This window comes from Marmota monax, unplaced genomic scaffold (genome assembly GCF_021218885.2).
Source record: "Marmota monax isolate L192 unplaced genomic scaffold, Marmota_monax_Labrador192_F-V1.1 WCK01_AAM20220418_F8-fsc00008, whole genome shotgun sequence".
Lineage (NCBI taxonomy): Eukaryota > Metazoa > Chordata > Mammalia > Rodentia > Sciuridae > Marmota > Marmota monax.
In genome coordinates, this window is record NW_026694432.1 from 2,124,384 (window position 1) to 2,139,529 (window position 15,146).

The 15,146-nt window shown below is 47.0% G+C and overlaps 1 protein-coding gene across 1 annotated transcript in view; it reads left to right on the forward strand.

Moving 5' to 3' along the window:
* Agbl4 (AGBL carboxypeptidase 4) overlaps positions 1–15,146 on the forward strand; it is a 1,469,059-nt gene extending 1,453,913 nt beyond the window's left edge. The window contains exons 12-13 of the mRNA XM_046468734.2: positions 9,020–9,116; positions 14,378–15,146. Of these exons, the coding sequence (XP_046324690.1) occupies positions 9,020–9,116; positions 14,378–14,498 (218 nt within the window). The 3' untranslated portion in view covers positions 14,499–15,146. The remainder of the gene's footprint in view (positions 1–9,019; positions 9,117–14,377) is intronic.

The window sequence follows — 15,146 nt, forward strand, 5'->3', positions numbered from 1 at the left end:
CCAACTTCTCCAGCCAAGTGGTAAGTGCCACCTTCATGCCCAAGACTGGTTCTCATCATCTCCTTGGTCAGAAAAGAATTCCCTTTGCTCCAGGGAAATTTGTCTTCTGGGTGGAGCAGAGAGAGTGAGGATTAGGCCTAGCGATCATCTGGTTCAATCTCCAGGCAATTTATAGAAGAATAAAATGAGACACACGGCTTGGAAGAGATCTCAGGCTCCTTTCCTGAACATCCGGAAAGCACAGATTTTAAAAAAACGATTTCTTCGTCTCTTCTGCCCCGTCTCTCTGCCCTTTTCTTCCGCCCTCCCTCTCGTTGCTGCTTTGTTTTGTTTTCCTGTTTCTCTATGAATAGGCCAACCATGTGCTGAATCTCTCTGGAGACACATTGAACTTGACATACCCTTGTGCTTGAAGAGTTCACACTTTGTTGGAGATGACAGTTTCATAAATGATAATGATAATATAAGGAGCAACTGCATGTCAAAATTGTACTGGGAACTTTGAATGTATAACTTCTAACTGACATAATAATCCTGTGAGCATTATCCATTTTAGAGATGAGAAAACTGAGGCTCAGAGAAGCTGCCCCAGGCCACACAGCAAAATGTGTAGGAGACAGAATGAAAGCTCTGATTCTAAACCCCACATTGTAAATAGATGCACGGCAGGATATAGTGTCTGGAGATAAGGCTTAGATCATTTCATGGAAGTCATGAAGGCCAGATTTGAACGTTTAGATCTTACCCTGTAGGTGACAGGGAATCAGTGTAGGGTTGAAGGTCAAGAAGTGACAAGATTAGCAATTGTGAGAATGTCATTCTCAGCAATAATGGAAGAAACTGAAGGCCAGAAGAGCAATTAGAAGGCTGAAGCAATAGTTCAGATAAGAGATAAGGGCAGAACTCCACTCCTGACACCTTGAGCATCTTCATTCTTAGCTCTTACCTAAGCAGATGGACTCACAAGAGCATGGAGTAGGCTGAACAATGACATCCAAAGATATCCAGACCTAATCCCTGCAACCTATCAATGTTACCGCCCCCCACACACTTTTATTTGGTACTGGGGATTGAACCCAGGGTCACTTAACCACTGAGCCACATCCCCAACCCTTTTTCATAATTTATTTAGAGGCAGAGTCTTGCTGAGTCACTTAGGGCCTCATTAAGTTACTGAGGTTGGCTTTGAACTCATGATTCTTCCTCAGCCTGTCAAGCTGCTGGGATTACAGGCCCAGCAAATTGACATTTTAAATGAAAACGTCTTTGCAGATGTTATGGTTGAGGGTCCTGGATTACTGAGGGAGAGCACTACATGCAGTCACATGCACCCTGATGCCAGGGAGGCAGATGGACATGTGATAGACTCAAGAGAGGGAGGAAGTACGGACCATGGAGGCAGAGACCAGAGTGCTGTGGTCACAGCCAAGGAATGCAGCCCCCCCAAAGTCACAGATTTCTCCCCTGAAACCTCTAGAGGGACCGCAGCTCTGTCGACACCTTGATTTTGACCCAGAGAAACTGATTTTCAACTTCTAGTCTCCAGAACTGGGAGAAAATTATGTTCTGTTGTTTTAAGCCATCAAATGATGGTTGACTTTTTACAGTAGCAATAGAAACTAACACAGACCCTCACGGTGATCCCAGACTCGAATTCGTTCTTGGGTGATTGGCATCCCTCTCCCCCATTCGCAGGTAGGCGGGCCCACTCTGGAGTAGGCCTTGAAGAAAGGCCCTGTCCTGTGGCGCTCCTTGTACATGTCCAGAGGACGCCTCCGCTCCTGTCACTGCTCGAGCCTCCCCCTTGCCCTCTCGGCCACCTGGGCCTCTCCTGGCTCTATTTCTTTCATCTCTCCTCTTTACCACCTCCTTCTTATATTCATGTTTCTCTGCCTTTCTCCCCAGGGTCCCTCTGAGTCCTGGCTTCATCTTCTGCCTTCCTACCCCTTTCCTCCTCTCTCTCCCTCCGTCTCTCCTCTTTCTCCCTATTGTCTCTCACTCTCTCAGATGGATTTTCTCCCTCTCTGTCATTTGCTACCTACTTTCCTACCCCTCTCTGTCCCTCGCTCTGTTTCTCTGCAGTCTTCAGGTCTGAGTCTCTCTTGGCCCCTCTGGTTATCTTTCTCTCTTTATCTTCCTGCTTTATCCTGATGAATTTCTCTTTGTAGCTTCCTGTCTGTGTGCATCTCTTTTTCTTTTGGTCTCTGCCCTCTACTTGTCTATCTGGAGTGCTCCCTCCTGCTGTCCCCCGACTCCCCTACACACACAGGGTCCTCCAAACCTCAGCCTCAGGGGTGCCTGGGGACTTGCCTGGAATCACAGAGGACTCTGCGATTACATCTGCAGCCTCCACACCGTGCTTAAGAAAAGAATTCTTCTGTTTAGTCACGCACCTGTCCAACGCCGTGGGAGGACTGGCGAGGGAGGCAGCGACAAAGATTTTTCCTTGTTGCATTGTTCTTCTGGCTTTACCTAGAGGCTCCTAGACAGGTGCCTCTTAATATTCCAGCAATGCTGTCAGCTTTACCAAAGAGAAATCACTTTTCCTTGGCCAACCCCTCTGCAGAATTAATCTTTCCCCTTTAATGATGATCATCTGTGGCTGGCAGGGGTAGGAGTGTGAGCAGAGAAACAATTCTAGGTGGAGGTTTCCAAATAGGAAGCAGATCAGAGTTAAGTTTTCTTATTTGGAGGCAGGACAATGGCTAGGAAAGACAATGGTGAAGACTGGGGTCGTCTTGTTTCTCTTGGTTTTATCCAGCTCTCAGGACAATCCTGGTGCACAGAATAAATCCTGGTGCACTGGATGAAAACGTGAGTGAGGGAGTGAAGGAGCTAAGAGTCTTCCTCGTGCCAAGTGTGTGTCTCACCAGACGAATGACTCTTGTCTGCAGAATGGCACACAGAGATGCCCAGGACACAAGTCCAGGGGAAGGAGGAAGTAAGATGCACACTGATGAGTGGAGTGGTCCTCTGTGCCCTGCAGGGCAGGACAGAGCAGCAGGGAGGGCCACGAGAAGGCTGCAGAGAGGAGGATCCATGAAGGAAGGAGCAGAACAGGGAAGGGAGGCCACAGGCCAAGAGGGAGAAGGTGTGGGGACTCGTCCCCTCTGGAGACTGTCCCTGTGCCAAGAAGGAGGTGTTCCTGACCCCCACCAGAGGGGGACTCCTCCCCAGATCAAGCTTTAGGCTCAGTTGGGGATTGGGTCAGACTTCACAAGAGCTTGAATCTGAAATGACCAGTCAAGGCTGGTGTTTCAGATGAGGAGGCTCAACTCACCCTGGTGCTGGCCACCTCGGTGGCCTCCTCCCAAGTCCACTCAAACCTGCCTTTCCGTGAGGCCTCTCATGACCACCCCCCGCTTAATGTTGCAGTCTGCTCCCTGTCCCCAGCGCTGCCCATGCCCTGCTCTCTTTCTTTACTTCATCGTTGTCTTAATCACTGTGACCCAAAGACAACAACTTAGAGGCACAAAACCATTGTCTTGGTTTGGTTTTTAATCAGAGTATATCTTGAGCTTTTCAAAGAACTTGAACACACTAGATGATCAATAAATATGTATCGAGTGATGGAATGATAGATACAACCCATGGATTTTTTTTTCTTTTTTGCCTGCAGTCTGTAAACTGAGGACCATGGGGGCATGGGCAGGCCTCCCTGAGGAGGGGTCACATAACCTAAGAGTGGACTGTGAAACTTGACAATCAAAGCCTTCACTAGACTATTCACAGTCTAGTAGCGAGCGTCCATCTTTAACTGTGCACTTCAGCTACCTGGGCCCTCAGTCCTTCTCTGTCCTATTTCAGGTCACGGGACAGGCCACACTTGGCCTCTGCCGACACTTGTCTCTCTCTTTCTCTACTCTTTTTGTTTTCATCCTTCAAGTCTGTTGTACGCCCACATCCACGAAAACTTTCACAATTTATCCATTTGGAATTTAATCTCCCTCTCCACGTCCACAGATTTCTGTGTCTGGATTTACGATGGCACTTGACAGAGCAGACAGCATGTTTTTAGAAGACACTGAGGTTCATGTGTTTCCTCTGTCACTTTCAAGCCATGAGACTGTAGGTTAATTATGTAAACTCTCTGATTTTCAATTTTCTCATCTGTGAAATATGTGCGGTTTCGTGCTTTGACCTTGAAGAGCTGTCCTGAGGATTGGTGACAGTAACTATGCAGCACTGAGTGAACTTTTCAAAAAATAGTAGTTGCTTTGGTGAAGGTGACAGTGCCCCAGCCTGCTTGGTAACTGGGACACGTCAGTCTCTTCCTTTGGACTATAAAGTGTACCTGCTTAATTCTTTTTTATCTAGCCCCAATCTCTTTCACCTTTTATAGCAATGTACACAACAGCTATGTGAATGAATGCTTGAGTGAATGAATGCATGAAAATGGGCAGTGCATACCCAAATCCTTGTCACTCGTTGAAGAGCTCAGTGAAAGGGGATGCTGGGATGATTGACACCCTTTATGTCAAAACAATCTGGATAGAAGTCACCAGATCAGTCTGAGTTTCCAACTATCCCAGCCGAACCCTCTGGCTTTATTGCTTGAGGCTCCTGATGCCACTGGCCCCGCGTGGCTGGCCATTCTCTGCCATCTGTGAGAAACAGACCAATGACCTCCAAAAGACTCTGAGGATAGTGATTTTCAATTTAAAGACTATCCTGAGATTTTTGCGGACAATGAAGAGTTGGGAATTTTAACCCCAATTTTTTTCTCTCTTAATACTGCAATATATTTAAGAGACCCTGCCAAGAGAATTATTGCCTCTCCTTGCCTGGATCTTAAATCTTTGTTCAAAGACAGCTTGTTTTAATTGAAAATGTTCAATCAATCTTTGCCTTCCTTCCCACTGATGTCCCATTCTTTGACTCAAATGGGGCCATTGTAGTAAATAACCTAGAGTGAGGCTTTAGAATTTGAAGAACAGATAAGAGGTGAGAGCAGGGACAGGAAAGAGGGCTGCCCCAGACGATGGTCACATTTAAGGCACTTAATGTGGCACTTGTGTCTTTTAAACACAGCTTGTCAAAATCATCAGCACCTTACAGTGGAACTTTTTAATCGGAACAGCCCAACTCCCTTCCCTTTGGGAAGTTCAAGAGGATTGATTGACAAGGATTCATCTGTGGTTGTTTCCAGACTGACTCTCAGTGGGGAGCGATCAGGTGTCTCTCCCAGATTCATTCATTCAGTCAGCCTTGTGTTGGGTACAGCCACATGCTCATCCTGACAACCCCATGAGCCAGGCATTATTATTCACATTTTATAGACAAGGAAACTGAGGCTCAGGGAGATAAGATTAGCTTATACAAGCTCCCACAGTGTTCTAGCTCTGTAGTTCTGTGTTAGAAATCCTGCCCTAAACTTATGGCAAAACAACAACAACAGCAGCAGCTATTCTTTCATGTTCTCATGGGTCAGAAATTTGTGAAGGCTTCATGGGGTGGTCGCAGCATGGAGCCTGATGCAGTTATAGCCAGACAATGGTTGAGCAGGGGCAGAAGAGTGCTAGAGGAGCCAGGGGCTGACTAGAGACCTCTCCTCTCTCTCTTCATGTCATCTCAGGGCCTCGAGGCAGTTAGACTCCTTGCAAGGAGGCACAGGACTCCAGCTCAAGAATTCCAGCAAGCAGGGTACAAGTCACCTTGTCTTTTCCGACCTTGTCTCAGAAGTCCCACAAGGTCACTTCTCCCAGTTCTGCCATTCATTTGATTAGAGTTTCAAGTTCATGCAAATCCAAGGGGAAGGGATTTAGACCATGGCTCTCAGTGGAGAGGGTATCAAGGTCATACAAGATAATCACACGTGAGAAAGAAGATGTTTTTGCAGATGTCTTTGGAAAATGCAATCTGCCGTGCACAGCATGTGGCAGAGCCAGGATTTGGATTAGACACGTCTGCTCCCAAAACTTCTGTGACTTTTTAGCTCAGTCCACAGGGACCTCTGCTTTCCTCTGTGCCCTGTAGCTCTTACTGTCAGCACACACACATCCATAATTTGGCCTCCTCCAGCTAACCAGAGGCTGGCTGAGCTAAAGCAGCCAGCTTGTGTCTGCAGGCCCTGGATGTGAGACTGCCTCCCGGGTCTGCTGGTCAGAGAGGCCACACCCAGAGCCAGCTTGTAGACTTTTAAAAGAAGGGGACAGAGAAGGTCAGCCATATCCAGAGGAAGAAAGCAGGTGGCAGCCTCAGAGCACAGCAAGCCTGCGGTGCCTCTCACTGTCACAAACAACTTGTCTGGTGTTTTTCCTTCTCCCACTGGGGACTGACCTGGGATGACTCAGGCTGTGACAGAAAAGGTGCCTTCCTGTCAGGAAAGAGCCCAGGGCAGTGGACAACTGGCAGTTCTGGAGTCAAACATGCCTGGATTTGGGTCCCAGCTCTACCACCACCAGTTTCTTAGCAAAGGAAGATAAAATTACCATCGTCACCAGATTGTTTTGAAGATTAAAATGCTTGTGTAAGCTGAGCACCCAGCACAGTGCCAGGCATATAGCAGGTGCTTTATAAATGCTCATCTTCATGTCTCAGGCTATGTCCAACTGTAGCTGGGGACTTCCTGAAGAAGGCAGTGAGAACTCACTTGGCTGCATCTCAAATGCAAGTACATCTCATGGCCCTAGAGGGAGTGTGGCCCAGGAGCCCAGCCAGGCCCCCACAGCACCAAAGGCAGGCCTGCATAACTGCCCTGACATCTGCATCTTTTCTTCTCACAGCATTTGTCCTCTCCATGGAGATCTACAAGAACCTTCCCACCTAAAGTTCCTGGCATAGTGCAGGCTTCCCAAAATGCTGTGTGGAGGCATGGGTAGGCAGTAGTGGAAACTGTTTCAGCCCTATGCACATTTTCTCTTCACTTGGAAAGGCCTTCTTCAGCTGTCTTGCCTTAATAATCCAGTGGAGAATAGTCCTTCTCCAGGGACCTCCTAGGACCAATATCAGGTCCTGTTCCTCTGTACATCACCATGCATGCCCCACCACGTGCTCCCAAGTCAGGGGTGTGAGTCTCGTCATCGCAGTGGACTCAGGTTCTCAACCAGGTATCAGGCAAGGGACCCCCAACATGAACCTGAAACGGTGCAGATCCTGGAGGTGCTCTTGGGAGGCAGTTTGAGAAGATGCCCAGGTTCAAACCCCAGCTCTAGAACTTATAAGATGCCTTTGGGGCCATCCCCCACCCTCTCTGAACAGTGAGAATAAGAACAGATCTGCCTCATGGGGCTGTTGTGAGGATTAAGTGAATCAGTATACATAAGGCACTTAAAAGATTGCCGAGCGAATATTAAACATTATATGAATATTAGCCATTATTTATACATTCAATAAATATATGTTTCACACCTGCTGCCAGGCAAGTTTGTGGGTGATCAGGTAGGACAGATATGGCCTTTGCCACAGAGCTAGCAGGCCATGGGGGGCTACCGAAAAGAGACAGTGAAAATACAATGTGATAAGTGGTCAGGTTGGTGAAGAACTGGGAGATAGGCTGTGGGGACACAGAAGGTACCTCTCTCCTAGCAGGGGCACCAAGGAAGACTTATCCAGGGAAATGACAACTGAAGTGAGGTGTGGGGGCTGAGGCCAAGCTGGCCCTGTAGGTCATGCAACCGGGGCAGTGGTCCTGGAGATGCAGGGTACAGGCAAAAGAAGTTCAGTACTGCAGCACCGAGGTGGGAGGCAGGAGGTGGGAGGCAGGAGGGGTGAGCACAAAGCTCAGAAAATGACCAGGGACTCCCACCATGGACAGCCTGATAAATCAGGTCAGAAATTTGGGCCTTAAGGGCACCTGAGAGCTACTAAAGGGTTTTACCCAGCTGAGTAGCACTGTGGGATGTCATTTTAGAACGCCCACTGGCTACACAGAATAAAGTGTCCTAGAGGTGGGGCATCCTGTAGCAGGAGGCCCACAAGGACAGACAACAGCAATTCAGGAAAAAGGTGATATCAGACTATTCTGGGGGATGGAGAGAAGTAGACAAATTCAAAAGAGAGGAGGCCTCCTGGGGAAGGATGGGGAAGGCGTGGCTGTGTGGGGCTGCGGGCCAAGAGACAGGAACCGCTAAGGTTCAGTGGTAAACGCCTAATTCCCTCACTAGGAGATAAGTGACAGATGCTTTTGATGCAATCTGTTCTGAACCATGACAGTGGTGGGGAAAGGGTGCCACTGGGTCCTGGGAGGGGAGAGAAGAGTATCCTAGAAGGCTCTACCAGGGAGCGATCACCTAACTGGAGAGTTGATGAGCACACACTAGGCAAAAAAGAGAAGCACTTCAAGCCGAGGAAATAGCATGTATGAGAACCCAGAGATGCAAGAGAGGATGTGCAGGGCAGATACTCTGCTGTTGAAGAGGTGATTGTTGTACTGATTCCTACTAGTGGGTTAATGGTCAATATGAAATTGGCCCTTTCCGCTTCCCTGGGGAGTTTGTGCTTTAATAAATTGGTCATAAATCCTTATCCTTGCATTTCAAGATGGAATGGGGATATCATTTAGAGTCAAAGGGTTTTACCATTGTACCTGAGATTACTAAAGCAGATGACTGACTAATCCCTGAAGGTCAGGTAAACTCTGATCTAAAAGTAATAAAAGTTCTCTTGCCCTTGGGCCTCGCTCATCTGGCTTCATCCTGAGACACTTGAAATCAGACCAGGGAAGCCTAGTGATTTCAAAAGGGCTGCTGTTCATCTCAAAGCTCCATGCACAGACTTTGAGGTAAGAGCACCCAGACCCTGTGCTAGAGCCTCCCCTTCCCATTTCTGTGTTCTTACGCAAATTACTTAAATTTTGTGCATTTTGTGCACTTCAGTGTCCTTATCTATAAAGTGAGAATAACAATAGTGATTACCATTTAAGATTTGGTGAGGATCTGAAAAGACAGAACAAACTCAAACCTTAGAAAAGTGAGTGGTATTACTGCCTTAGTTGCTGTTGTCATTTTTTGCCACAAGTCCCCTTTTCACTCAGTCTCAGTTTCTCCTTGAAGTCACTCCTTAACACACGTGCCTGCAGATATGAAGCTGGGGAGGAACGTGGCAAGAACGTTTCTGGATTATTACCGGCTGAACCCTCTGGTGGAGAAGGTGGCAGTTCCCGTGCCCAGGCTGCGGTAAGTGGCACAGCAGAGCAGTCGGGCTGGAGTCTTGGTGCTGGCTTCCTTTACCCTCTTCTGGCCCTGGTTTCCCACCTGTACCGTAGGAGAGCTAGCCCCAGCCCCACCACAGAGCCCAGGAGTCCAAAGAGCATATTCCTGAACACACATATCACTAAGTCTCTCCTCCTTCAGATTCTGGGTTGTAGTTTCAGATTTCCAACCAGCCGCAGGTGGTCCAGGACGAGGCCCTGTAAAGTGAGTACAGTGGCACACACTTCAGACTCATGTGAGATCTGCAATAAAGCACCCAGCACAGTGCCAGGTGTTCATATATCCTGACACTACACCATAGTCCCATTCACATAGACTTGGAGGTTTGGGGCTAACGAGGACACACCCTCAGAAATCCTTCCTCAGGTCCTCTGGGGGGCTAACTTGCAGTTTCAGTGAGGAAAGACGGCTGGGAAACCAACCTCCATGTTGTCTTAGGGAGAGGCTCCGGGTGTTTCCATGCCTACTGGTGGTGAGCCCAGTGAGCAGTGAATCCAATGGCATCTAGAATGGGCTGACCCTGCCCTACCTCTGGGCCTCATTTCCTACTTACCTAGTGGCCCAATCTCCTGGAAGGACATGGTGATATTCAATTCCCCGCTCCTGCCAGTCACCTCCTGCGAGGTCACTCCTTTCCAATGACCTCGCCCATATATTTTAGTGCCTCAGACATTAGCACTGATGTACCTTCCTCCCTACTCTGTCATTAATTTAAAAAAATTACTGTTATTTTTTATATGAAGTACTTTATGGAAAGCATCTTATTTATTCCTTTTAGGCATTCTGTTTCCAATCTTACAAATGAGGAAATGGAGGCTCAGAAAGGTGAAGAGAATTGCTGCCCAAGGTCAAAGAGTTTGTTTGTTTTTTTTTTTTTTTTTTTTTAGCAGAGCCAGGGTTTGGTCCTAGATTTCTATGGTTCCAGAACCTTCTAAATTTTATCTCATGTGGCAGTTCATCAGTGTGGGTTCAAATCTCTCAGGTTGATAGGAGCTATGAGATCTTAGGCAAGTTCCTTGGCCTCTTGAAGCTTTTTTCTCTCTATCTACTAAATGGAGAAACTTTCAAGATGGTTTTGAAGATGAGATACAAGCATAGTAGAATGCCCAGCAGCTAATAGATGCTCAAAAACTATTTTCATCTCCTCTCATTTCTATGTTGCAGTCCCAGCTCATGGTGACCTAGGACAAGTCCCTTGACCTATTTGGTTGGTCTTGATGATATCTCAGGACCCACCTTCTCTGAACCCCAGGTCCACATAGAGCCTGAAGGACGGCATGCTCAGATGAGGCCCCACCTCAGGTTACTCACACATCATTTGCAGTCCTGTGCCCCCGTCCTGGGGTATTAAAAACTCCTGCAGGAATATCACCTCTGTTTCTTCTCTGTGCCCCTACAGTGCCTACCCTGCCCTGAGCATACATGAATATATTCACTCATTCACTCATTCATGCATTCACCTAGGAAAGATAGCCCTTCATGCCAGGATCCTGGCAGGGCGGGAGCTAGACAGAGTTGAATATGATTGTAGCCTGACCCTGTCTTTGAGGGGCTCACCTCCAGAGGAAAGTGCTCAGTTCATTCTTAGAAGTCATTCTTGATTAGTTAAAGATCTTAAAAGTTTTAAAGCTTTATAAAACTCGAAAAGAATACTCGAAATCTCATTTACAAGTTAATTTGGGGATTATCTCTTTCAGGTCCTCTGTCAGCCTAAATCAAAATCACCTTGATCCTGAACCACATTTTCTGGCATGTTGCATGGTCTTCCATCAGGGACCTGGAGCTGACACTCAGGGAGACTTTAGCAAGCACCTCACTCTTCATGATACCCATGAGGACCTTGAGGCCCAGGGAGCAGAGGCTATTCAGGGTCCTGGGGTCAGAGTCAGGCCTGGATCTCAGAGCTTCCCCGAAGTCTGATGTGCACGGATGGGTGGGGAAGGAGCTCTTGGAGATGCTGTTCAGTAAGGGAGCTTGAAGCTGGTCAAAAGGGTGCAGGGGAGTTCTCAGGGCTCACATTTCAATTGCTCAGGGTACCGGCACCTCCTTTCTGTGAGCTGTGGAGCTCTGTTTAGAAAAAAGCTGGAGAGCTCTTTCCTCACTAGTTCACAGCCTTGAAGACTTGAGGTAAATACAGCCACCCTTAAATTAAGAAAGGAAAATCAACTCCCTTTCCTAACCCCACACCTCCTTCTCTAACAAACTATGAACACCACTTAGCTCTAAATTGGTTGGTAACCCTTTAAGAATGAATTCTCAGAAATATAAGGCTCTGAGCTCTAATTTGGGATTTGAATACTTCTTCCTTTTTTGTATTATTTTCCACCCAAGCATCAAATAGCTTAAGTAAAAGAGCAGTTCTGGCTTTAAAGGAAAATTACATGTTTTGACTCAAAATTAATCTTTGTTTTCTCCCATCTCTATGGATAATTACGAGATGTCACTTTCCACCCACACGCTGGCGGAGGCCGGTTGGCATCCTTGGTGCTGGGCTGCCCTTCAGAACAGGGCCCTGGGGAGGGGCAGCAGGCTCAGGGACATGGCGTTGATGACCAAAGCTGAGACCTCCCCATGCATTTTGATCACAACAACAATCCTAGAGCTAAAGCCCCAAATGCCCCATCAAGGAGGATAATTTTGGAAAAATGGACAGACCAATTGTGCTTCTGTGGGTAGACAGAGCCTAAGTGTTGAGGGTGGGCTGGTCTCTGAGGATAAAGTGGGCTCAGCCCAGTGCCTGACTGGGAGAGCGGCTGCATGCTGAGGTCATGGTGTGTACATGTGTGTGTGAAGAGGAATCCAGCTACTCAATGCACTGGAGTCCGTCATGTGCCAGGCCCTGTGCTGAGTGCCGGAGGCTTATAGTTAGCCCTACCTATCAGGAGGAAAAAGGCATGCAGATGTGCAAATGTAACACTACTGAAAAGAATACAGTAAGCACTTAACTATGTGTTTGATTATGCCCTCTCAGAAACCTTCCATGGCTCCCCATTACCTTCAGACTAACATTTCAACTTCCCTTCCTGCTATTCAAGACCTTGGCCTATATTTGAAATTTCATTTATTGCCTGCTTTCATGCCCCTACCCCTGTGAGCATGTGCTTTCTACCATTTCATGCCCTGTTTTTCATCCTGGATAAGTTAGCTGTTCATTCTTTTCCCTCTTCCTGGAATGTTCTCCCTTTTATCTTGTGGATGGTGAACTCCTACTTAGCTTTCAAAACTCAGTCCAAATGTCACACTGCCGGCTTCCCTGTCCTCTTCTTCACCTGAGGCAGAGCTGCTTCCTCTGTGAGCTCCTGGCTACATTCTGTACATGCCTCTAGCAGGGCGCATCCTTGTGGGACCATCCTGGCATCCTGCTTGTCCGCCTTCTCCACTAGTCAGGCCTCTCCTGGAGAAGCAGTGTTGTTCACTTCTGTGACCTCAGTGCATGGTGCAGTGCTAGCATAATTGACTCCTGAATATAACTGGACAGAAGATAATAGAACCAAAGAAAATCCAGAAATCATCTCCTCAATCTCTCTTACTATAGAAGAGAAAAGTGAGGTCCAAACAGATAATACTCTCCCACTGTAATCTGGCAAGTCTTTGGCACCTGATAGGCACATCCCAAGAGAGTTTCAGAGAGGAAGTGGTGTTTGAACTTGGTTTTGAAGGGCATGAAGAATTTAGATGGACGGAATGGAAGGGAAGGTACCTCAGTTACCCTAGACAGCCTCACCGCAAGAGCGAGGTCTTCAGTGAGCCTAGTTTCAGGCAGCCCAGCTTCCCAGTGGGGAGCTATGTTAGGGCAAGGTGTCCTTTTGCATGTTGCCAGCTACTCCAACTTGACCCAATATGTGAGTCATCAGCTTTGAAGGAAAATGGGGATTCCAGGGACAGATTATGACCGTGATGGCCCATAAGAAAACTTCTTCAGTCCTAATTCAAACTTAGCCCAAGACACTCCCCATATATGGAATTTACCAATTTCTGTTAAACACTGTTTATTATTTCTTGCATTTACTTTGCACAGTTATCTCCTCTACTACACAGTAAGCGACTTGAACAGATCAATGTCAAGTGGCCTCCTGAGTCTGTCAGACCACACCCAGCACCACGTGTTTGTAAATTACTGTAGAGAAGGGGAGACTCTGGGTGTGTCTTCTCATATTATCTCACTTAACCTCACAATACTACTGCAAGGTTGGAATATTTTATTCTCATTTTACAAATGAAGCTCAGAGAAGAATTTCAGGATTGCACCTCTCGAACAAAGCCAACGTGGGAATTCGGATCACTTCTTCTGGGCTCAAAAACCCACTTTTCCCCCAGGAAGTAAATCTTAGTCCAACCACTAAATAAATATCACATCTGTTTATCAGTCAAAAACATAATACACAAGGCACCACATCAGAAAAGATGCAAAAATGAATCAAGCTTGGCCCCTGCTCACCAGGAACTCATTGTGAGCAAAGCAGACCATGAAAGTATGGAACAGTAGTGTCAAGCATATGGCCCTGGGTATTGGACATTGAGTGCTGGGACACAGGGATGAGCAGACACCTCTCTGTTCTTCAAGATCCTCTAAGCATATCAGGAAGATAGACATTATAAAATTCTACAATTAGGCAATGCTGACAAATGAAAAAGGGATTCTGAAGCCCTTGATGTCTTGTAAGGAATGAGGTCCCCACCCCACCTAAGCCATAATTCTTTTTCTTACAAGGGTCTGGGGGTTTTCCACATACTAGGGACCCCAAGGCAGTCACCTTAACTCTACTGGCATCCTTCTAAAATTTCAAATTATATCTTTTCTGTGTGCCCATCCCCATCCCATCATGGAATGGGCTGGATGAGTTGGAATCAGAGTAGAAAAGTAGAAGAATCGAAGCTGTAGATCAGCTGAGTTTTCTCCAGAACCAGCACAACACAGTGCAAACATCCGTCCATCCATCCATCCACCCATCCATCCATCTATTCATTCATCCATCCATCTGTCCATCTACCCATTTGTCCATCTGTCCATCTATCCATCTATCCATCTCACAGGCATAAGTTGGTCTACTGCCTGCTCTGAACCAGGCTCTGAGATGGATGCTGCTGTCACAGAGTAGGGGTTGACAAGGGCACTGCTCCTGAGAGGTCACGGTCCAACGGGGAGATCGACATGCACAGTGACGATTGCATTTCAGTGTGTATATGTGCTGTCTTCTCTCTTTCTGTTATCTCCCCCTTTGCAGGAAAGAAAAGCCCCCTCCCTACAAGCACCCATTCGTGCGGGGCTCGGCCAGCAACAACCCCAACGGCAAAGGGGACAAGAAGAGCTCAGTGAACCACAAAGACCCTTCAAACCCCTTTTAAAGACTGGAGGCCCCTGAGGTTTTGTGGGGGCAGGAGCGTGGATTTCCTGCTGGGGCACTCTTCTCTGGTTTTCAAGACAAGGATTTATGGGATAAAGCATAGGCTAGAGAAAGAGAAGGGAAAAAAGAGAAATTTCATCATTGATTTTTCCCTTCTGCCAGTGGGAAATCATTTGTGAGCCTTCAGCTCAAGGCTGAACAAAATAGGAAACTGGGACCAGACAAACACAGATGCTATTTTCCACAACACAGAGATCCTCACAGGATGGGGAAAACCTATACATCCCTCTTAAGAGGTTTGACACATCTCAGGTCAGTTCTTTGGAAGCCCCTTTACCTTTTAAAGTCATGTAGTTACTATAGATGGCTCTCTTTTAAAATAGGTCACAGGAGTTTACAGCTTCAGAAAAATAGTGCCCATATTTTCTGATCCAAGACAATAGCAACAACACAGGCAAGCCAAAGGCAGAGGTACTGTTGGGAACAATGGGACAGAATTTTTGAAATCAAGGTGATCTTAGCTTTATGGTCACTGTCTCTCTAAGCCACATGCTTTCTGATTCCCCCAAACCCCAGCATGCAACTTCACACAAAACTGTTCCAAGAGCTATTTCTCACTCTTGTGTAGTTTAATTGAAACTTAAGCTGT